We start from the raw sequence: 24,315 nt of genomic DNA, 5'->3' as shown, positions 1-24,315 counted from the left end.
AAAAAATGTCATTGGCTTTCAGAGCACAAACCAATGGCTTTGAGGTGGATAAAAATTGGTATTGCTTTAGTTTCCAAGCTGTTTTGCCTACAAAAGGAGGGTTTATTTCAAAGCCCCCAGCAGAAAAATTGTCACTGAGCTTCTAGAAAACACTGAAAGGTTATTTTTAAGATTGTGATCCAGAATGCCCAGCTAGGACCATGAGAAACCTTCAATAACAATTTTGGCTAAAGGGGAGTTTTGTGTAAGGCTAAGAACAAATAAACATCTCAAACTTACCCTTCACCAAATGAAAGCTGTCAACTACTGATCCGATGATTCAGTTTGAATTTTGTGTTTAATCCAATGGAGAAATGATGTCACCTGGGTATAAACTCCTGGCTTGTTTTTTAAACCACACTGATCACCCCAGCTCACAATGCCATATACATAATATAAACCATTTTCTACGCAAGTTAGAGGACCTCCAGAGTCTCCCTGATGAGAAAAAACACAAGATTAGTTTAAAATAAGAAGTGAATCATTCACCAATGTAAGATTTGCCTTCTCTTATCAAAAGACTTAGAGGCAGGAGTGGTGTTTGTTGTTTTTTTTTTTTCTCCTAGCAGGTATACCAAAAGGTTCTGATCAATTCCCAAGCCAGCTTGCAGTACTGGAACCAGGTCAAACAATACTAGACTTCTTTAGACATAAGTTTCTGTTTAAGGCTGCAAAATGTATCTGAAAAAGTCAAATGAAATTTCCCAGGCATGGAAGTACCAGGTGTTCAGAGCCTGAGCTGAGAAAGATAAAAATGTGATCCTCAGGATAAAAGAAAACTCCTGACCTTCCTCACACTGGTCCCCTCAAATAATAACAATTATCACTCCAAGTTGGCTGATCTCATTTTCAGTTTTATTGGTGATTTCTAGTGTAAGTATGCTTGCAGTTTTCACCACAGGAAGCACTGTTCAAACTCCTCACCAGGCTTACATGAACCAGCTTCACATTTTCGCTAGCTACAAGGAAATATCAGTCCTGCCTTCTCTAGTAAGGATAAGCTCTGGTTGCAAAAATCAGATTAGAATTGTTTCTCGTAATAGAGGCTGTAATAGAAGTGAGAGGAAAAAGGCAAGTTTTCAAAGTTACTATGACAATCTGCCTCAGAAGCCACCTTTCCCAGGCTATTCTTGAGCTCCAAAAGATCTGCCTGTAGCTGACAGTGATGACATTAGCTCCAGGGATATACATCTCAAACTGTATGGAAGGAAGACAGTGGCTGTTGAAATAATACACTGATGGAAGAAACAGACACGCATGCAGTCTCCTGCCAGAGCTTTTGCTCTCCACAGCCTATTTACACAAAAAATTAGTGTTCAAATATGGAAAAAGCAACAGACCTGACAAGAATCCGTTCTACCTCTCCGAAGATTTCCTGCACAAAACATGCTTTCATCCAGCCTCTGATCATAAGCTCTGGGTGCATTGCATTGCTTCTGCGAAATCAGCTTGACACTGGCATCTAACAGCTTAGGGGACGTGTCATCTGCAAGGCAGTACACCGAAAAAATTAAGTCACCTCCCTCACATTCCTGTTACATGTCTTTTTTCAAAACACAGATTTGCTCGCCTCATGGATGGAAGGGGCAAAGAGCAGGAAGGGGCTCATTGTCTAGCCTGGAAAGAAAAGAAGTATCTGTCTGCATTAAGTCTGAGCCTGAAAGCTTCATGCAGGACACTGAGCTCTTGCCTGAACAGAACCAAAGTCACACACATTGAGAATCTGGCTCAGATCAGCTCTGCACGTAGCAATGATATCCTGCTTTTCAAAGGTGCTGGCCGTCTGCAGCTCCCACTACTAAGTACAGGAGTACTTAGAGCTGCTCAGCACTTCTCAGGCTGGTGCCATTAGATGTTTTAATACGTGGGCTAACGAAACAGATGAAAACTGAAAATCATGCAATATTTAAAGGCAACGATTAATTACAGTGAATCTAAAGACATAACTTGACATCTAAAGGCGATAGCCAGAGTATCAAAGCACTACCATCTGTAGATAACTAAAGATGGTTTATAAGTTTGGTTCTGCTTGAGTTTCAGGAAATTTTCCATTTCTGCAGTGATTTCCTGAAATGCTAATAATAGCTCTGTGCAAAGAAGGAGCCATCTAGTTTGAACACGTACAGGGCACTTGATATTCTTTGCAGGAAAAAAAAAAATAATACAAAAATTCTCTGTATCCTTTTTAAGATACTTTTTATTTGGAACTTTTAAAAAAATGTCTATTAAATTCTGTTCGTGCTTTCTGATCAAATATACCTGCTTGTCTCTTGTGGACTTCAATGAGACTTACATCAGAAGGAAGAATTTGGCCCTACGTACTGTATCAGGCTGTATCAGTCACAAAGCACTAGGACACCTACTGCAGCCTCAGTGACACATTTTCCTTCTGCTGCTTTACAGCAACACATCAATCAGGACATGAGAAAATGCATTTTTCAGAAAATTGCCATTATCTTTTCTAAAGCATAGTAATTTCTCCCCTCAGGATTTACTGTGGGCAAGAAAGGTTTCGGACAGAGCTAGTTGAACTTGAAAAGCTTTGGATTTTTTATTATTTTTTCAGTGCATCTGAAGATCCAGATGCTGCTTCTGAAAAACTTTATCTGACCCAATGGGCTGGAAAAGCACGAGGAAATGCCAGTCTGCCTTGGTCCTCTCTTGGAACATAGGAGTACTATAGCTTCTCTCTTGATACATCTTGCTTCAATGGCTGGCTCCAGATGAAACCATGACATTTGTGTATCAGATGACAAACAACAACAACAACAAAAATACATGTTGGGGATTTTTTCAGAACTCTGACAAGTTCTGTGTGTCTAGCAGTTGGAGGCTTCTGCCAATGAATCATTCCCAAAGGAGGGTTTGCTGTCCTTAATTTTTAACTCTGGGCCTTGGTTTCACTCTGTGCTTAGCCCTGCATTTGTGTCTAGCAATTGCCACTAAAAGCACCAGCTCACACTGCCATCGAGCTACCAGCCAAACTACAGCAAGCCTTGAGAGCTCACATACCTGTCTCTGTCTCGCCCCATCCTGAAATGAAGCAATCAGTCCCAACAGGAAATTCAAAATCTGGCAGACAAGCTGTTTTCACATACTTTGTTTCGATGGCACATCGACCACGAGTTGGCTTCAACTTAAGTAATGCTGCAGACAAGAAAAATCACCACAAAAAGTATTTGAAACTGGTTTTAATCCCTACCCATCACTGTCAGTCCGTACCACAACTCTGTGCAAGGCTCCAAGCAACTGGCATACAGCTTGCACTACATGCTGAACCTGTCCCTTTATTTTTTTTACTCCCCCCACACAATTTTTCTCTGCCCATCATGATTTGCCTTCCTTCTATGATTCACAGGGGTGTAAGCCAGAACGTGGCCTACTTATTTCCAGTTCACATTCTCAGAGGGGTATTTTATACTGACCTCAGTTCCAGCGAGGTGCTTTCAGACAACTCATTAAATAAGAAGACTTTACCAATATCATTGTATGGGACATCATCCTCCATTCTGTATCTGTGATGCATGATGACCTTCTCCACATCAAATATTTGCTCTTGATCTTCTTTGCTATCGAGGTTTTGCTTTCCCAGGGCCACTTGGAGATTTTTTGCTTGGCGTCTACAAAGAGTCAAGTAAACTACATTATCCATTGTGGTGGTGCAGAACAGATGTTGTGCAACAGTGGTGAAAACCTGCAGCTTAACTATCTGGAAGCCAAGATACTGGTTCCTGATGTAAGGCACAATGGAAAGATTTCCAAAGTTAGTAATAAGAGAGTTTAGAAGAGAAAGCTGCAGTGCTGGACAGTCCATGCACTCTTAAATAGTTGCAATCATGAAATAAAACATTATTAATGCTGCATGAACATTTTTGTTGCTGCTTTTTTTTTTTTTTAACCTAGTTTTTTAACATTTAATTTTTTAAATTTATTTTGAGGGAGAACAGCAGTGTGCAACTAGTCTATTATTGCAGCTGTGATGATAAGTGAATCATAGAATGACTAAGTTTGGAAAAGACTTCCAAGATCATCTAGTGCAACAGCCCACCCACCACCAATATTTCTCCACTAAACTATGTTTTAGATCATTTTAGTTGACTGGGATGTAAGTTTAATTTGTAATTCCAACAAGCACCATTTTTTAAAATGTATGTGCATATTTTCACGTATGTTTTCCTTTCGATACCCAGAAACAATTTGGAATGTGAATCAGTTCAATTCCAAGTTGTCATTAATGGCCACTTTGTTTTTCATATGTTTATCTGCCCCAGGCAAAGGACATGCACATACTCAACACAGTGTGCAGCAGTAAGAACCCAGCATGATTTAATTAGCACTCCACCACAGATGTGTGTTACTTTTCTAGAAGAAGACTTTCTCTGCAGAGATACCATCCAGGGGTGCTTGCCAGCTGTAGTTTTAGTTCCACCATAGATTCTCTTGAGTCCCCTTTGACTTTCTGGTTGCCCACAGGTTTTGAACATTTCATTTTCTTGCTCTTGGATCTCCTTATCTATGTTGGAAGAAACAGCAACGTGCACTGCAGAAATAATATCAGACAGGAGTTAAGTAACAGGCAGTGACCTGCTCATCAGGACCACCTATGCATGGCCAACCAGCTCTCTCCTAAAGCATTACTCTACCTGTTTCAGAGCACAGTGAAACATCACAGAAGTCCCATTTCACTTTGCCATTTTTTCTGATGAAGCACCAGGGCTTTCGATCATCATCAGGATTTCTGAAAGGAATGGTTGAGAACATCAGCCAAAGTGCAGAAATCTCCTTGAAGCTGCACAAGGAAGCCAAGAATGCTAATAAGAACACACTTGTGCTGCTTCTACAGGACAGCCAAGCTGCAAGAGATACTCTTCATAAGATTTGATAAAGACAATTCCTAAAATAATGGAGTTGTATCTGCTGCCATTTTACTGTCCCCAAACTATTTCACCCTAAGAAAAACAAAGGAAATTAGGCCCATTTCTGGAATCTTCACTTCAGTAACAATGCCATTTTAATATCAGATTTTAGCAAATTCATGGGAGCAATTTGTATTCAAAGATCTATGTGACACAACTGGCTCTCTTAAAAACGTTACCTGCAGAAGTTATGTTCCCCAATGCCAAAAAGCTCAGCATCCTCCATAAATGCATTAGTAGAGAAGTCTAAGAGCAAATGGGAATTCCAGTGCAGGCAAGTCCTGCCATTCTCTGCTTGGTTCACTCTTCCTCTGTAATAAAAGGAGTCCTCTTCATAACAATCATCTGGTCCTGTAAAACCATGTTGATATGAAAGAGCCTTCTCTGTCATTCCTTGCCTAAAGTGGTTCTTTTTCCCTCTCTTCCTTCCCTAACATTAATTTCACAAAGGATCAGAAGGACCAACAGGGTTACATGAAGATAGTTCTTATCCCGGATAGGCCAGAAATGAGTTATGTCCCAACATCACTGCAGCATAAGTTCCACTGACTTCAAGTGCCCAAAGCCTCTTTACTGGATAAGACCTAGCAGCTAAGACATTTCTCAGTGACAAAGCAGAATCTCTCCTCTGGTGACCTACGCAAGAAACGGTACTGGAGGGATGAGGCAGAGCTGGGTACAGAGCTACTGTCACGATAGGGCAAGGGGTGTGCCAAAAGTAAGGTTGCAGGGTTATAACCCTAATCTGTATGGAGAATGGTGCAAAGGTCACCTGCAACATAGAGCAACCAGTGTTATGTTACAAACGTCGTCAAGCTGACTGTGAGGTGAGGGCAATCTGTGGAGGTTCAACCCCTAGCCTCTCCCACAACACTTACCAATCTCACAGAACCTCCCTCGGTAAGGTTCAGGGCACTTGCAGGTGAATTTTGTTCTCATTCTGTGCCGTATACAGATTCCTCCATTTTTGCATGGGTTTGGCCTGCATTGTGAAGAAGCTGTCAAGGTGAAAATCAAAGAACAGCACTGTTACTCCACTGGACACACTATAGCCTCATTCACATCCCCACTGAAAATCAGGGAAAGCCCTCATTTAGCCTTGTAAGAACTTCAAAATTCCTGCCAGCACGGGGTTCATTAGTGATCCACCCATCACACAGAGCACGGATCACCCAGCATCATCCCTGCAGATGGGACCTGCAGCCAACACAGGCTCAGGACCACAACACCCCGCAATGTGGGATCTGTGCCTGCTGAGCTGCACTCACCTTGCTGGCAGTATGGTAACTTGTAGGGATGGCTACAGCTGCACTGATAGTAAGGTTTGGTTAATGTAACAAGGCAGTCTCCTCCAGCACAGCTGTTGTCCACACAGGTGTCCTCCACTGCAGGTAAACAAAAAAAACCCAACTTCATCCACACACAGGAGTGCTGTGCCCTCACAGGCTGATTCTCCTGACCCAGAGAATGATAGAAAATCCCGAGTTGGAAGAAACCAAGGATTGAGTCCACCCAAAAATCACATCGTATGTCTGAGAGTGTTGTCCAAATAAATGCTTCTTGAACTCCAGCAGCTAGGTGCCATGCCCGCTGCCCGGTGCAGCCTGTTCCTTGCTCATTACCCTCTGGTGCAGAGCCTTTACTTACTCTGCACCTACCCCTCCCCAGACACAGCTCCATGCCATTCTCTCACGCCCTGTCACTGTCACCAGAGAGCAGAGCTCCACACTGCTGATCCCCTTGAAGAGCAGTGGGCCACCATGAGGACTCCCCTCAGCCTCCTCTGCTCTGGGCTGAGCAAACCTCACACACCTTGTCCCACAGATTCTTCACCATCCTTGTAGCCCTCCTTTGGAGGCTGCCATGGGGTGGCAGAAGACAGAAGTGTGCTTTCTGCACACCTGAAGTGTGTGATGCTGATGCTGCTTTAGACAGACTCCAGCCTGGATCTATTGACACGGCTGAAGAGGGTTGCTAAATCTCTCCCTCCAGGGAAGAGTGGGTTTATAAAACCCTGTACTTGCTTCAGTTGTCTCAGCTGTGAGAACAAGAATATCAGTCAGCAAAGAAGTGATTACCTTTCTCACAGGTATCCCCAGTGTAGGGCCTGGAGCAGAGGCAGGTGAAATTGCTTCCTCTCATCTCACATCGGCCGTTGTTCTTGCAGGGGTTGGGGGAGCACAGATCTTCTAGGGAAGGGACAGAGGGCTTTTAGTTTTCCTTCAGCTTCTCACCAGCATTTTTTCTTGTGTGCGCTTTTTGTGTGACAGGTGCCACCATAGGGCTGTGCAGAAGGTTGGGCAAGCGTCCACTGTCACACATGCTTGTGCTGATGGCTGGCCCAGCAGTGGCACAAGCTGCTATGGATTGCTGTGGAACTTCCTGTACGCTGTAAGGCTTAGAGCCCAGGAATTCCCATCTCCCTTTACAAGCCTGTGATGGAGCACATGTGACATCATACTAGAAGCAGATCCATTAAGAACCAGTGCTTGCCCTGGGCACGTGCCTCTGTGCCATTGGTGTGAAGTTGCCTAGACATGGTATTGCCCTGGTTGCAACCTAGCACTAAAACTCCCTTGGAAAAGCCATCCAGAGGAGAAGGGTTATTGCTGTCCCACCTCTCCCCTTGTGATCCCACAGCAGCCCAGGGCATACTTTCCTGCTCTCCTAAAGTTCAGTAAACTAGAAAAAGGAAAAAAAAAAAAGAAAAAAGAAAAAAGAAAAAGGGAAACCTGCTCTACATTTGGTTCCCAGCACGAATACAGAACGCACATCCCATGAAAATAGCAATTACGCCTTACAGTGTCTATAGACAAATAAGCCTGTGTTTTTTTGTAGTAGCAATCAGAAATGTTCTGCATGATCAGAATCCATCCTGTGAAACCTAGAGATAAAACACAGGCTCCTTACAAGAGAAACACAAAAGAGAACACAGCAAACAACCCTCCCCACTCATCCCTTTGAAGCAGGCGTTCTGCAGGCAGGCTGGCAGCCGAGCCCTGCCACGCACTGCATACTGGGGCTGGGATTTCACCCCTTCCTCACCCCCTGTCCACCCCCAGGAGCACCTTGCTGGATTCTTCTGTGGTGAGGGGATAGGCCTATCCAGTCGGGTTCCCCCAAGAGCCTAATCACTTCAGATGGTTCCTCCTCCACCTGCGTGTATTCATCATAGTACTCGTAATACTCATCAGCCTCATCTGTAGGGAAAGGAAATGCAGAAGGGTTATAATTGCTACAAAGCCACCTTTGTGCATGACTGTCCCCAGCTGGGGGCATCTACTGAGGTGCTGGGAGGGGACATGGCTGTTCTTTGTTCAGTTGGTGGTAATGTCCTTGCAGACATGGACAAGCCCAATTTGCTGAGAGGGAATGGTCTCAAGTTGCACCAGGGAGATTCAGGCTGAAAAACATCTCTGAAAGAATGGTGAGACACTGACACAGGCTGCTCAAAGAGATGGCAAAGTCACCATCGTTTTTGAGAAACATAGAGATGTGGTACTTAGGGACATGGTTTTGCGAACAACATTGATGGTAGGTGGACAGCTGGATGTGAAGATCTTAGGTGTCCTTTCCAATCTTAACAATTTCATGATTCTAAGTGTCCTGGGAAGAGGCAACTCTACAAGAAGAGGCCTCCTTTGTCTTGCTCAGAGCCTCTTTGAGGGAGCAACATCCCCACTGTGCTGGGGGACGTGCCACAAAGCACATGCTTGCTTGATGGAGAGCCTGGAGCTCCACCAGTCCATGTTTGGGGCAGCTGATTTGCATGGGCACACTGCTACCCATGAAAGCCCCGCTGACATGTCAAAGACAAGCTATGATAATGAGCACAGCTAAACAGTGTGCAGAGATTTTAAAAAGCTCTCCCCTAGGGCCGGACCGATGGCCCCATGGATAAAGCTCAGCCTTGAACTGATTATCGACTACATTATCTTAGTTTTCTCTCCTCATTCATTCCCTCGCAGCCTTTATCTTTATTCTTTCTTTGCTTCTGAAAAAAAAAATAAAAAAATTCCACTTTTGTACAATGGGTGTTTTATATTTCATATTAAAATAGAATCATCTTTTTTTTCTTCTTTTTTTTTCCCCCCTTCCTACATGCCAACTCTCGTTTCTCACAAAAAAAAAAAAAAAAAAAAAAAAAGAAAAGTTTCACCTCATTTATTGCTATGTCAAGTCAAGACTCCTTTTACTCAGCTCATTATTTCCACAGGAGCCGAGTCTCGACAGTGTGCAAGTGTTGCAGAAGTGTGCGCTGTGCTGAGGAACAGAAGGATCTCGTTGGAAGATAAGGACATTGTCTACCGTGAACAAAATTAAATTTAATGCGATGTAGTTAAGAGAGGAAAACAAAAAGAAGGTTTTGCCTGAAATGCAACCTGCAAGCTCACTTCGTCTGAGGGGAGATTCTGCAGGCGGACTCGAGTTTGAGGGAATATTGTGGAGGAGCCTGGTTTTGTTTCCCCTGTTTATTTTCAGAATCTTAGCAGGAAACGTCAGCTTTTGTTCCACAGGTGCTTTAAGGAGCTATTCGGAGAGACAGGGTAGCCTTTTTTCTATCTTTCTTCTCTAAAAGACATAGCTGGTAAAAGTTGTGAAGGATGAGCGGAGGAGTTGGGGCTGCTGAGAGCACCCAGCAGACATGCCCAGCATGCGGTACAGGGAGCGCAAGGGCTTTGCTGAATTGACAGAGGAAAAACAACTGCTCCAAACAAGCACAGACAGCAAAGCCATTGCAGAAACATCTACAGCTGTAAGGACAGTGCTCAGAAACGACGATACCGTCGCTTCGTTTTGCTGTGTTGGTGCCATCACTTAGCAATGAATCAATCATTTATTAAGCACCATAAGAATAAAGAACAGACTCCCCTGACTTGGGTACATCAAACAAAGATGTCTTCCTGTTTATCACTGCTATATCACTAAATAACTGTTTGGCTTCCACATCTCTTACTTAAGAAGTGTTCCCATTCCCTTTTTTTTTTTTTTTTTTTTTTTTTTAATTATTCATAACAAGCCATGGATTTAGTAAAGCAAAAGCAACATTTTTTTTTAATCTGAGTACATAATTAACACACCAAATCTGATACACTGGTTGATTTAAACACATTACTAAATCAGAGTGCTCATTCTCTGTAAGTGCTGGAAAACCTTGACATGCTTTAAAAAGCAGTGATCTGACATTTGTCACCAAAATGTGACTATTACACGAAATTAAATTAGACATCCTGCATGCTAATTTTCAAAGAATAACTTTCTTCTGTGTAGTACAAAAAAAAAAAAAAAAATCCCCCCATAATTGATAGGCAAGAGATTGACTTTTAAAGCTTCAAATCAGCTTTGAGGTCTGGGTGATCTTTTAAACTGCTCAAGCTTTCATCTGCACTTTTTCACATTGCCAAGAGCTGTCAATCACGTAATGGATTTCTGATCAATATCCTCTTGTTCGTTAGCTTACACAGATTGTCTCTTATAGGGAGAACAGATATCTCAATGCTGGCAGTCACACTGTTTTCAAAACCTTGCCTGGATCAAGTCATGACTAATGTTCCAAGTGGGAAAGTGATGCATTAGGATGCCATCGAGTGACCCGAATGGAAAGGTAACTTTGGTGGACTGCAGTTGTCGAGATGAGTGATGTGCAAATTTAAAGCTTATTGCCAACACTGAGGGCACCCGGCATTTATTCAAGCTCTCTGAACCTCTGGGGACGAACTGAAATCTGGCCTAATTTAAGCAGGATGAGTTTTCCTGCCACCTCTCTAAATACTTTCTGTCTGAGGGTCTGTGAATAATACAAAGTTATTTTTATGAAGCTGAAATTGCAATGGTACTTCAAATACCAGTAGGTCTCCCACTTGCTTCTACATAGACCTCTTGGTATTTCCTCCCTTCCACAAAAGCTTTGGCTGCGAGCATTTATGACTTCAGAAAGAAATTGCAAAAGGAATAAGAACAGCGAACAGCCAAACCCTCACTCCTTTCAAACAGCTTTGGGGCTGTTTCACTACAGTAAAATAGCCCATTTTTAGTTGCAGCTGAGGATGTGGAAACTAAATACTGATCTGGAACATTCTATAAGGAGAGCAGAATTAATCTAGGGAAAGAACCAGAGCTGTATGGATATAGGGCCACAAGACTCACAGGTTGGACCAAAATGACAACAAAATGACATAGTTGCCTTTTGCACCAATGTGAGAAGCAGGAAGGCCTGGGAGTGCAGACAATGCTGCCTGTCCAAAGCACAGTAACTTCCTATTTGATCTCAGCTGTTGCCTTAAGTGCTACAAAGCTGCGCATGAAGTTAAAACTCAACACTACCATCAGCCATGGAGCTCGATGGACCAGGCTGCCAACATCTCAGGCTCATATGCAGAATTTAATGGAAGAAATCAAAGCTACTTACCATTCAGCAGGTTGGTCAGGGAGGACCAGGAAGGCTGCACAGGATAAAGAAGGGCAGAGTCAGTTTCTGGAAAAAAATCCAAGCTGGGTCTTGGCTTATGGCACAACCTGTAGTTAGGTGAATTCACTCCAGTGCTGGACGTCCAGATAAATCCATTGCCCACTCCAGAGATGCCCAAGCAGTACTTTTAAGAGTCCTTTCAGATTTACGTGGCTTTTCTGATAAAACCATATTGCTCCCAACAACCCACAGGGGAACTCCAGATTCTCTGAGCATCCAGCCAAAGTTGCAGTCTGCTTGTAAAAAACTGATCCCAAATAAGTTAATTACTTCTTTGCTTATTAAGTGATGGCATTTATCTAACAGCAATACAGCCAGCTACCAGGGCACATCCTTCCCACGAGGAAATGCCATACGTTCACCCTCTGACATGGGGCTCCAGCCTTTCCTTTTTGGCTCCTGATTAAGGTCAAATGACAAAAGGGAACAGGAGGAGGAGGAAAACAGCATTCAGCCTTTGAGGAGCAAGTGAAGCAGAAAGAAAACGTACCAAAACCACATCAAGATTCTTTCCCCACACAGAGGTGTCAGCGGGCATCCCCTTTTGCTGTAAATCACAGCTGCAGACAGGGCTACCTAGCTGCAATGAGGGCACCTGTGCTAGCAGTAGACATATAAGAAATTACATAGAGCTGCTATGCCAACATTCTTAGCTAAAACCTGGCTGCAACTAGGAGCAAATGAATAAGCAGCAGTGAATAAGAACCTTGCCACGTTACTCAGAACAACTCACACCTGCTGCTACCCCCAGCACATACACCTGAGGTTGCCTGAGGCCTGCTCACGACCCCCTGGAAGCAGGGAGTGGGGGTTTTTCTGCTTGGCTTCTATGCTTTACGGTGCAACCTCTGTTTCCTGCACCTTGTTTCCCTCCTCAGCTTTCCATACTTCTCCTTTGTGTCATTTGCTGAGTTGGTCTGCGGGCAGAATCTTTTGACTTCAAGGAGACTGCTAAAACTCCCCTGCACTCAGGGCAGCCATTTACTCTGCCTGGGAAGGGCTAAGTGCCAGCATGGGCTATATGAGATATGCATGCATTGTTGCTCAGATGTAAAGAAGAGAATGAATGGAGCCTAAGCACATTATTATTCCTATTATTACTACTATTTTCCTCAAACCTGTCCCCCTCCAAACCTTCTCCCATGGACAGAGCTGCTTACAAGACAGAAAGATGACCTGACTTCCCTCTTGCAATAACCTGCTGCCCTGGAAAATATACAGGTTTCCATCAGCATCCATTACTCCTTTGTACTTCAGGGTGGCTAAGCCCTAGATTTGCATTCTTAGTTTTGGATTAAGGCCACTACGTGCTGACACAACACAAATGTTCCTTGGAACAAATGTTCCCAGGAGATCAACCCAACCTTTATCACAGCTCCACTGTGCTGTTTCTCTTCCCCCCTCTGATGTGTGATGCAGAACTGTAGGGGATAAAATCCCAGGTAGACCCGGTCTCCTAACAAGGAGACTTTACTCCTCCCTTGAGATATCCATTAGATCACACTGCTCAGACAACCTCCACCTCTGCTAGCTGACACAAAGCCAAATTTAATCTTTTGGTCCCATACATGAATCTTTTTATGGTGCTGCTTGGCTGAGGCCAGCAAAAAGCCCATCTCTTTCCCTCCTGCAGGCGTGAACTTGCCCTTTCCTATGTGCCATGCAGGGGGCTGCAGGGCATGGGATGGGCAATAGGGCAGGTGGGATGGAGGACGTGGGATGGGGAATGTGGGAGGTGGGATGCAGAACGAGGGAGATGGAATGGAGGACATGGGATGGGGTATGCAGAACGAGGGGGGTGGAATATAGCATGCAAGTGGTGCAACAGGGGACATGGGATGTGGGATGTGAGAGGTGGTTTGCAGGAGGGGATGCAGGTGGGGGTGTAGGAAAGGGGCTACAGGCGGAGAACAGAGAATGGAGGCCTGGTGGGGGAGCACAGCAGCGTGGCAAGGCCCCTCGCCGCCGTGCCGTATTGCTCATGGCCAGCAGAGGAGGATCTTGTCCTTCCAACGAGGTGCGATACTGCGCCCAGCCGGGAGCAAGACGCGAACAAAAGGAGGAGAAGCGGGAGGGGGAAGGGGGGAGAAGAAACGAGGCTGTGGGGCTTGTTTCACCAAACAGCCTCCTCTCTGCAGCCTGGCACCGATACTTTGTGCGTTTTCTCAAGAGGGAATAAAATCGCCGGATCCTGCTGGCAGCGTGTCCACAGAGATGGGGGAGTGAAGCTGGAAGAATTTGCGGAGAGCAGTTTTAAATTTTATGACTTTAGGCTCTTAAAAAAGAAACCCTGCAAAAAAGAAAAACGCAGGAGAGGCATTTTACTTGGGTTCATAATTTGGAGTCGATTACATTTATAGGGTGCCTAAAAAAAAGGGTGGGCTAATGGCTGAAATTCAAAATACCTGATTTCATCTGACCTTTGTTGTTGTCATCATCATAGGGATTAACACTTCACTGAAGCTTCATTTCTCCAAAGAACCATTGAAACTTTGCTAATTAGGCTTTGTACAAAGGTTAAACGCCACAGAGATATGATGCTCTCCATTTTTCATTTCAGCTCCTTAAGAAAGGCTAATAAAATATAATAGATTTCAAACAGGAGTGCTAGAACCGGGAGCTTTCTTACATCTCAGGACAGAATCCTACAGCTCTTAGACAAAAACGTCCAGTTACTCTCTGGCAGTTCTTTCAGAATAAGGGAAGAAGATTTGACCCTAAATTCGAGGGAAGTTATTTACAGCTGCCAAGGGCATTCTGCAGTTGAATTGTTGCTTGTGTCTTGCTACCCCTTATTACAATCAAGATGAATAATTACAATACAAAAGCTGGTGGAGGAACAGGCAGCACAAAGGCTACAAGGCAGGGTTAGGCTGTGAATTTACATATGTGCAAACCAGAAGTAATTCCATAGAAAACAGTGTCTATTATTTGAGCTGGTGAGCCAAAGGGATGAAAACTGCCCCTCCACATATATGTAATTCCCAATAAAGCCCTACAGGAGTTCAGAAATTCAGCTGCATCTTGTATGAGTTGCTTGCTTAATTGCACTAAATCAAGGCATTTCTCCTGCAACTCACTGCAAAGTGGCCTCCATGGCAGCAAACCAAGTGTCTGCCCTTTCCTCTGCACAATCTCAGCCTTGCAGCCAGGGAGGTGGTGGCACAGGGCTGTGCTGGAGAGCGAGGAAGGCTATTTGATCAGCTTCCACCCACAGCTGACATCCGGCACGGAGGAGCCACGAGGGCAGGCACAACTACTGCTTTTCCTCGGGAACCCCTTGATCCTGCTGACAGCTCTCAGTGGGAACCTTTGTCTGGGCTCCTCGCCAAAGGAGGAGGGAATTGATGGTTCTGATGCTCTTACAATCGGCCAGATTTTTGCCTGCAACCATCTTGGATAGTGACAGTCTTTGAACTTCAAGGCAAAATGGCTTTTCCAGCAATGACATTACATTACTCAGCCAAGGCGATGGCTGTGGTATAATGAAAGCAGGGCATATTATCATCTGGAGCACACATGCAATGCACGTTGTATTTTTAGCCTGGGAAACCATTCCCTTAAAGGATTCCACCAAAACCCCCAAGTTCTTCACCTCTCTGCTAGCAAGCCATCTCCTGCCTGTGTGCTGAACTGCAATGTTTGCCCCAGAGTATACAGCACGTTCCTTATTAACTGGTGGCAGGACTTCCAGAGAAGTTTACATACAACATCTTTCTTTTATTTACCTGGTGAGGAATTGGCACATGCTAGCCAGGGAGGTGATGGCATCACCATCCCTTGAGGCATTTAGGAAATGGGAAAATGTATCACTCAGGGACATGGTTAGTGCATGGTGGGGATGAGTTGATGGATGCACTAGATGGTCTTAGTAGTCTTTTCCAGCCTTAACGGTTCTGTGATTTTACTGGTTATTCAGTTGCAGACCCTTCCTGTGGTCACATCTGATCCAAAATGCACGAGGACCCAAAAGAAGCACAGCACAGCTCTCACAGGTGCTGCAGGAGGCAGCTTGCTTCCCTGCACAGGCATGACCTGCTCCTGCCTTCCAAGAGATCAAAGTTTCCAAGTTAATCTTTACTCTGTGGGAGATGGTCTGCTAGCAGCTGGCTGTTTCTAAAGCTGCTCTCACTGGTGGGTGAGGTGTGTGTGTTCCCCGGTGGAAAACAGGACCAGCCTGCAATGCCAGAGTGAAGGAAAGGCGTGAAACCCATTCCAAGGAGGTTATGCAAACCCACACTGTCACACTGAATGCTTTGGCAACCGGTGCTGGGCTCATAGGTTATGCTGCTCGACTTAAAGCTTATGCAAAGTCATTAAGTCCCTTTAGTTACAAGGGATATCAACCTGCATGCTGCAGGGCATAAGCTGATTGCCTTGGGGGGCCAAAGAGACTCGTGTCCCTCTCGGAGTGCAATTAGCTGCAGGCACTCCTGGGGCTTCCTCGCTTTCCTGCTGCATCAGGCAAAGTGATGCGGTGCTGCAGGGGGGCATTGTGCCTCATGGGGTGCAAAGGGTGAGGGGTTTGACAGCCCTTGCTCTGCTCTGTAGTTATGCAGCAGAACGGAGAGTCCTGGGAGAATGGTTGTGTAGAGAAGAAATGGGAGTTTATGACAGGAATGGATCCATGAGTGGGCAGAAAAACTAACATAAGAAGGTGTCAGAGAGACACTTTGGGCCTTTTCAGCCTAACGTATGGTTTTCCAAACACTCAAGGCACGGAAAGACCTGTGCTTCTGGTAACAGCTTCACACGTGCTGTGGGCCAGCTAGGAAACAGGGATCAATGGGAAGTTTTCATGGAATCATAGAACCACAGAATCATACAATCATAGAATGTCTTAGGTTGGAACGGACCTTAAAGATCATCCAGTTCCAGCCCACTGCTGAGGGCAGGACTGACAGGTTTTCCTTGCAATTGTTTGATCTTCATGCAATGCTTTGTTCTTTTCCATTCCAATACTAAATGCACTTGACAACTGGACTGGACATGGGTGGGAACTTTAAAACTCTCTTCATCACCCTCTCCATCAGACATCAATTTTTTGAAGATCCAAAATTTTCAGTGAAGAACCACAGCTGCTGCTCCAACTCCTGCACTTCTCTCTCTGCTGCCTGTGGCGCTGAGTCTGGAGGGAACACTGATAGGAGGGAAAAGCCTGATCTGAACATCTGTTGATTTATAAACGTCTAGAGCTTCATTATCTGGAAGCTCAGCACATGAGCAGCTCCTGCCCTGGAATGTGTGGGCTCCAGCTCAGTCTCATCTTTTTGCCAATTTCTTTAGACATGGCATTTAAGTGTATCATTCAAATCCACGTGTATTTCAGAAAAGATTCAGTGCAAGCTTGAGTAAGGCAGGATGCTCAGTTGAGTGGCTCTGTCTGAGCTCTGCTTCAGCAGAGCTCACTGAAATTCTTTCTGGCAAAAAGGGAGGAATACTTGGAAACACTGCACTTCATACCAGGAATATTTCTACTGCCGCATCTTATTGAGAAGTAATGTATTGATTTCTTTAAAAAGTCCTTGTCCATACAGAACCAATGTGTGGATCCATGAGGATCTATAGCAATTAAAAGCAAAACAAACAAAAAAAAAACACTCAAAATTGAAAACTGGGAAGACCAGTTACATCCAAAGGCAGTATTTTGTACAGTTGCACACATATGTTAAAACAGGAGCAAATTTTGCTCTCACTTGCGTCCATGATGCATTTTCATGCCATGTATAGAAATATTTTGGATTTGTGCAGGTGAAATCAGTTTTTCCTCAGGGTATGAAAGAACGGACAGAAGTTGTTACTTTATAGTCTTCCAAACCCTCTGGATCCATAAAAGTCCCAGATCTTTTCTGTCCTATTTTGACTGACTCAGTATGAGCTACTGTCTAAATCTGTGTTTGACTTCTGCTGTATAACATCGATAGCATTTGTAATGTTACTTACACAAACTCCTAAAACTAGACTTGAATAAAAGCAAGAAGGATGAAAACAGGAATTTGGCTGTGTATGGGAGGGGAATCCACAGTTACATCAGTGTGCAAAGTCTATTCTTTTTTTGCTTGAGCTATTTCAGCATGACTTCATTACAAAACAAATCATTAAGGGGAAAAAGTGCCCTCGTAACATTTGCCATGCAATGGTCACATCACAGCAACTCATTGCCCTCTGTTGTTTTTTTTTCTGGGATTCACACCAAGTGCTAAGCCAGAAAACCTTGTTATATTAATTATGAAAAAAAAATGTTTTATTAAAAACTAGCCTGCTGAATATTCTGTCGTGCTGCGACTCAGTGACAGCAGAATTGCTTTTGCGTGTTAGCAGTGTTAATGAATTTTCGGGGCTGGGGGAGACATGTACTGCATTTTCTACAGTGCAGTGTAGAACAAAGTCAGACAAGGATTGTCAGAGCAAGTGAACCAACCTAATGCTCAGAACCAGCTAGGAAAATATGCACCAGACTTCGTATTGTCTAAGACTGCAACTACACCTGCCTCAATGAGTGCAGACTATCACTGCTTGCAAATCCACCCAGCTCTTCAAAAAGATCCACCATAAAGCTCCTCACTATACATGTTTCCCAAAGGAATCCATTTAAACATGCAAACACTGAACGTCTGGAAATCAATTTCAGCAAATATGAAATCAGCACACACAGGAATTGGCATTAAGAAAGCAGGGGTTTGAAGGAACCTTCTTTCAAAAGAAAATTCACTTGATAGCCATTCTTGGAGAGACCAAAGTTCAGCCCAGTGCCATCCCTGTACCACCCCAGGGACGAGGTAGGCAGGAGATACCATTACCCACTCTTCACCCTTTCCAGCTGCCCAGGGAGGGCTCAGCAAGTGACAGGGCTGGCATCCAGCAAGAAAAGAAATACTGAAACATACTCACAGACACATATGTGTTCCCTAGGAGAAGGATCAGTGGGAGAACCTGAAGGGACAAAGCACCGTTAACTATCCTCATGCTGCTCTATTTGAGCTGAAATTTGCTTTGTCTTGTTGTCTACATTTTTTCAGATAAGGCACAATTATTTGAGGGTTAGCTAACTCAGTGCAAATAACTGACTTCAAATATTGTTTAATTTTCAACAGATTGCCCTGATTCAACAAGTGCATCCTGCGCAGAAAACCACCTCATTGGCTGCTGGTAAATATTCCAAACAAGTAACAAAGCTGGAAATAGTATAAACTAATGACAAAACTAACTGTTTTTCTTGCGTTAGATTTTTTTTTCTGTTATTCTCATTCAAAGCAGGTGTGTCCCATCCCTGGAGGCATTCAAGGCCAGGCTGGAGGTGGCTTTGGGCAGCCTGATCTGGTGGTTGGTGACCCTGCACATAGCAGGGAGGTTGAAACTAGATGGTCATTGTGGTCATTCTCAACCCAGGCCAATCTATGATTCTGTCTCAGATTTTTCTCCCATCCACTTGAACAAGCAGTGAATCTCATTATAAAATATAAAATTTTTAGAAACATCAGAGTGTGTTTTTTTATTATTTTCTGGTTTCAAACACCAAGACTCATGTTCTCAAGCATTTTTCCATGGATATGAGAACTCAGGATCTGTTTTCTAATAAAACCTGAAATTCTTGAGTAATCCCCAGTCTCTATGTGAATACTGAAGCATTTACAACAATAGTGGCAGCTGAGGGAAACAGCACAGGAACACAACCCTCTATGACAGAAATGTCAACAAAATCATACTGATCAGACCTTGTTTGTACAGACCTTGTTTGTTCTCATGTTATGAGAACGTGAAAAACACACTTTTTCTCCCAAATATTTTGGAGCCCAGGAACGAAGGACAAGGATAATAGAAATATAGAAGTCCTTGGTAATATTTCTTCTCTATGTTTATAAAGCTGAGAACATTTTACATCACCAGGAGGAAAAGAACATTTCTGTTGAGAAGACTTGAATAGTCTACAATAAATTGTACGCTCATTTTGGAGCATCATAAAGTAGTTTTCATACATCAAAAAATAAATAGTGTGACACTTGTGCCTCACATATATACTTTAAGCAGGTGCCTACAAGCAAAACACATTTGAGATTTAATATGTTGGTGACCGCACATGCAGGTTTAAGATATACCAGGTCCTCTAACTAGCTGGAAAGACAGCAAGATGAAAGGAGTTAGATAATGCACAACTTTATGTAACGTGTCCTTGAGTAAGCTGATTTGCACTGAATTTTAATGGAGCCCTGATTCATCAAATCTCAAACAGAATTAAGGTATGGACGGGATCCTAATAACATCGTGCTTTATACCCATGAAAGATAAATTAAAGGATGCAAAACTGCTATTGACAAACATTGATTATATGTACTTTGATGGACTTTGAAGTTGTGCCAGATGCGTCTTGTCAGCCTCCAAAGTTTTCTTTTAAATCTCATTGCATAAGGCTTTTACTTTTTAATTATTTTTTTCCCTCAGCCTCTTTGATCAAGAAAAAATGTAGATCATATTTGCGTGATGCTATTTCCTATGCATTTTATTTAGATATGCCCTTGTGCACAGCTCATGATACGTTAAAAAAACGTTACATGGCACCTAGTAATCTTAACTTGTTATCCTGGGTGCTGTTTAATACTTTATTGACCTTCTCATATTTTGATTCTTAAAAGGTGTTAGCCCACGTATTCCATCTTGCTTTCCTTGTCCACGAGGACACAGCCAACTCTTTCAAGGCATGGAAGCTGCACAAAGCATGCTGCTGTGCATAGTAAAAGGCTTCAAAAGCAATGAAGGGCTTGGGTCCAGCTGCTCTTTTTTTTGGAGTGGAACTTTCCCTACCTCTCCAAACTCATCTTATTGATGCTGTCTTGCTCATCAGATACAAAAAGCTTTTCCGTGACAGTTTAGGTGGATTACACAAAATATGGATAAAAATGTAAAGAGGAACTAATCAGTCCTTTAAAATTGAGAGTGAATAGATGAAAACAACTGTTAAATGTGATGGAAAGAAATGTTGCTGTATTGGAGAGTTTCAGCAGAATCATATTGCCTTGAACAGATCCTTTACTCTCAGCATTCCTTTTGCTTCCTACTTGAAGCATGTGGGTGGTAACATCTCTTTCACTATGTGTTGCCTATTTAGACAACAAATTCTTCTGGCTCATTTTTTTTCCTACATTAATGAGCAGCTCCAGGCACAAGAGGTGCCTTTTTTTTTTTTGGCAGTGCTGTCTAGTATAAAAGTAGGAAAAGAGCAACCTAAAGGACTATGCTGTCAGTGATTTATTTGGAATTATTATCGAGTGTAGTACATGACAGTGGTTGGATAACTTTGTTGCCAAAATAAACAGCAGAAACATAGAATCTTAGAATCCCAGAATGGCTTGAGTTGGAAGGGACCTTAAAGCCCATCCAATTCCAAGCCCTGCCATGGGCTGGGTGAACCCCACCAGATCAGGGCCCAGGCCCCATTCAACCAGGCCTTGAGCACCTCCAGGGATGGGGCATCCACACTCTCTGGTCAGCACTGCCCTCTGAGTAAAGAATTTCTTCCTAACATCTAACCTAAATTTCTCCTCTTTTACTTTAAAGCCATTCCCCCTTGTCCTGTAACTATCTGCCTGTAGAAAGTTGATTTCCTTCCTTCCTATTTATTAGATGTTCAGGGATGTGAGAGGCATGGGAATCCTGACTGCATTACTTTGTTCATTTCTATTTTCCTACTAAAATAAGAATTTCCACTAAGAAAACATTTCCCCTGGACATTTTTCTTCCACCATGCACAGTCCTCAATCTCTGATCATGGAAAGCATTTCAAACCCTTCCTCGATGATGCTTTTCATCCTCCACCATCAAGCAGAAGAGCACGAATGAACAACATGCTATCATAAATTCCCAAGGTAAAGGAAAAACAACAATTTCTAATTGTCAACATTAATAAAAACAGTGATTATTAGAAATAGTTGCCTGCATCAGGCACCAGCACAGTGCCTACAAGAGCATAACGTGGTCTCTAGGAGGGCCAGGAAATCTTTCTTCAGACCCAGCATCAGTGCTGTGGAATACGCAAAATTCAATGCTCAGCCTTTCCCACTGCTACCATTCTGTGGCTTTCTTTAATTAAACTAATAACTCAAAATTCTTATACATGTTTGTGCTTCTTTTTTAATGCTCCCTCCACTTCCATTAAACACAGGCCTTTTCCAAAGTGCAAATAAAAGTAGGAAAGCAGAAGCCCTATTATTCCTCTCTATACAGAAGGACCAGAGTTGAGTGAGAGTAGTGGGAATTGACTTTTAATATCAACTCTGGGAGGGGGAGGAGGGGCATTCTCTTTGTGAAATTCAGCTTGGTGCAGAAAGTCAGCATGAGGTCTAGACACCACTTAAATCAACATTTAAAGTGTTGCGGTTGCATTTTGTTTCATAATTCTCTCTAGCAGCAAAATCCCAGTGATGGTTTCAATTCTTGGGCTCAGATCAAAAGCATTGTTAAAATTTAAAGACAAGCAAACAAACAAAAACCAGAATAAATGCAGGCGGCAGAAAGTTCTGTTGGACGTGCAAGAACTCTTCCCTTGTCCCCGCTGCTATAACCCAGAAGTAATTCTTCAAAGGCTTTATGCAAATAGATAGAGCACGGCAGAACTTGGCTAATTAGGAAGGGAAGCAATTCAGCTCCAGTGGCACACACTGTGCCCAGCAACCTCTCTGATACTGATTTGGTGCCAGGCTTTTCAAGTGAAGGCACATAAGCACCAACGAGACCTCGAAGAGCAACCTGCCACTGAGGAGCTTTACTCCTGTCCCCAGCCCAAGGTGTGTGGTTGCCCCAGCCACGATTTCTGTCCCTTTCTGCCTTTTGAGTGTTCTTTTAAATCTTCCCTATCAGAGCTCCGGATATTGTTAGCTGCACTGCCTTATGAGCCCGTTTTTGTGTCTTGAAGCTGCCTGCTAAAAGCATTAAAACTGCAAAGCAGTGGATAAAAGTAGTTTTGCTTTCAAGCTGAAAAACATGCATCAAAGCTCCTGCAGTAAATATATAGAGTATTAAAAACAAACAAAATGTGACTGCAGGGTAACACCATTTTAGGAAAGTTGCGATGGCCTACCTCAAAGTCTCAATTTAATGTGCACAGCTCTCACTTTAACCTGCATAGGCTATGAATCCCAAGGGCCGAATTCTGTTCAGCCATCCTAAAGCAGATATTTTTACTTTGAAAAGGTAGAACTAATATAATTTCTTTGCAGTGCCTTCACAGGCTTTGCTGACATACAGTGCCAAGCCTGTAGTGCTCAAACCTCCAGGTATTCACCAGCTCCTGTTTGAGTTCTGAGAAAGGCACTGTTTCTCCCAGGTGCCAAGCCATCCAGCCATGCTGTGCTGCAAGACTTGGCATGGGGGTCTTGGTGTCCCTTCAGCCAGTATGCATGCTTTTTCTCCTCTTGCTGCAGTGCTGATGACACAAGCTGCACTACTAATTTATTTATTTTTGCAATCCCCAAGCAGGCCAAATATAATGAACAGGATGGCAACCACTTTTTATTGAGGCAGCAAATCCATAATGAAGGTTGAACTCCATGCTATGTTACATGTATTTAGAGGCAACCATAAACAAAACAACATTTGAATTAAAAATAATAATAATAATAAAAGTGCCTCCAAAACAGATGTTAAAATAATTTTCTGGAAATTTTGACTATTTTTTTTTTCTTATTTTTCTTTATTCACTGCAGTGCTGCTACTTGAATGGGAGTCAGGTATTGTTCAGTGTGACAGTGGGATATCATGTTTCCAGATGGGTTTCCAGGGGTATCTAATACGATATCATGGAATAATACATATCCTAAATATCTGGGAAATCTTTGGCGGAATATATAGTATGTGATGTAATTAATTGATGAATAAAATAACAGAGATAAATCATTCCAGGTGCAACTGTGCACAGCTGCTATGAATACTGCCATGCAGTTCTGATGGAGCCAACAAATCTTACTTGAGCAAGAATCATGCACCTACATTACTGTTCTGAGGTGTGCAGAGTTCTAAATAAGAATATATTTTTTTGTAAAAAAACAACAAAAAACAAAACAAAACAAAAAAACCCCTACAACTATTTGATACTACATATGGCAAAGAGTTGGCAGTGACCTGAAGGATGCATTGCTGAAGCAGCACAGTTGCAGCCCATGTCCTACCTCCTTGGTCCTCACACCTCATGGAGGTGATGAAATATCTAGCAGTCCTGGTACTAATGTTATGTTTATCTTGGCTTTGTGTTTAATTTGGCTGGTCGAGAATGATGAGCAGGGCCAGTTTGGTTGGAGATTGAGTTTTTTTCAATCTCAGCTTCCCCGGACAGCAATTTCTTTTTCTGACTCATCCTCCTAGATCTGTATTTTATCCCTGGATTTTCTTTATGAGAAGCAATTTTTCTGTGGACACTGATATACAATTTAAGATCATTTTTTACACAGCTGAAGTCAAGCAAGCATTTTTTTTCATTAAAAAAAAATAATACAGTCTCTCACTGAAGCAACACAGCCCTCTGTGCTTTTCTCCATGTAATAATGGCAACCACGAATAAAATTGATTATGGTTTTTATAAAACTGTCTCTTGAGTAGCAATGCTAAACGTGAGGTCTGGGTCAATAACTGTGGGACTAATAGATTGTAAATTAGTCACTGGATCTGTGCACAGGTCCCTAAGGAATTTCCTGTCCCACACTCCCTGAATTCTACCATTTTCTTCCTTTGAAAGTCCCATCTCCAGTTCCTGCATTCAGCACTATTTATCTGCTTCTCTCAGGTCCTCTTTAACCAATACTTGTTTGGCTTAGCTGCTTCCAAACCTGTGTGTTCCATTTTTCATTCTGCACTGTCATCAAACCAGCCATCTCTTAGGCTCTTATGTCCTAGCTGTGGTGGATG

General features: G+C 43.1%; 1 protein-coding gene across 1 annotated transcript; it reads right to left on the bottom strand.

Moving 5' to 3' along the window:
- Window positions 1–303: 303 nt before the first annotated feature.
- On the bottom strand, window positions 304–18,390 carry HABP2 (hyaluronan binding protein 2; the record flags this gene model as incomplete). Its single annotated transcript, XM_079536043.1, has 13 exons — window positions 304–477; window positions 1,380–1,525; window positions 3,052–3,186; window positions 3,517–3,659; window positions 4,330–4,552; window positions 4,683–4,777; window positions 5,135–5,306; window positions 5,834–5,953; window positions 6,224–6,340; window positions 7,034–7,144; window positions 8,024–8,155; window positions 11,365–11,398; window positions 18,316–18,390. 13 exons carry the CDS (start codon window positions 18,388–18,390, stop codon window positions 304–306), a joined length of 1,677 nt encoding a protein of 558 aa, XP_079392169.1.
- Window positions 18,391–24,315: the final 5,925 nt, after the last annotated feature.

This window comes from Tetrao urogallus, assembly GCF_951394365.1.
Source record: "Tetrao urogallus genome assembly, chromosome: 5".
NCBI classification, from domain to species: Eukaryota; Metazoa; Chordata; class Aves; order Galliformes; family Phasianidae; genus Tetrao; species Tetrao urogallus.
This window is presented reverse-complemented; position numbering and strand designations above follow the sequence as displayed.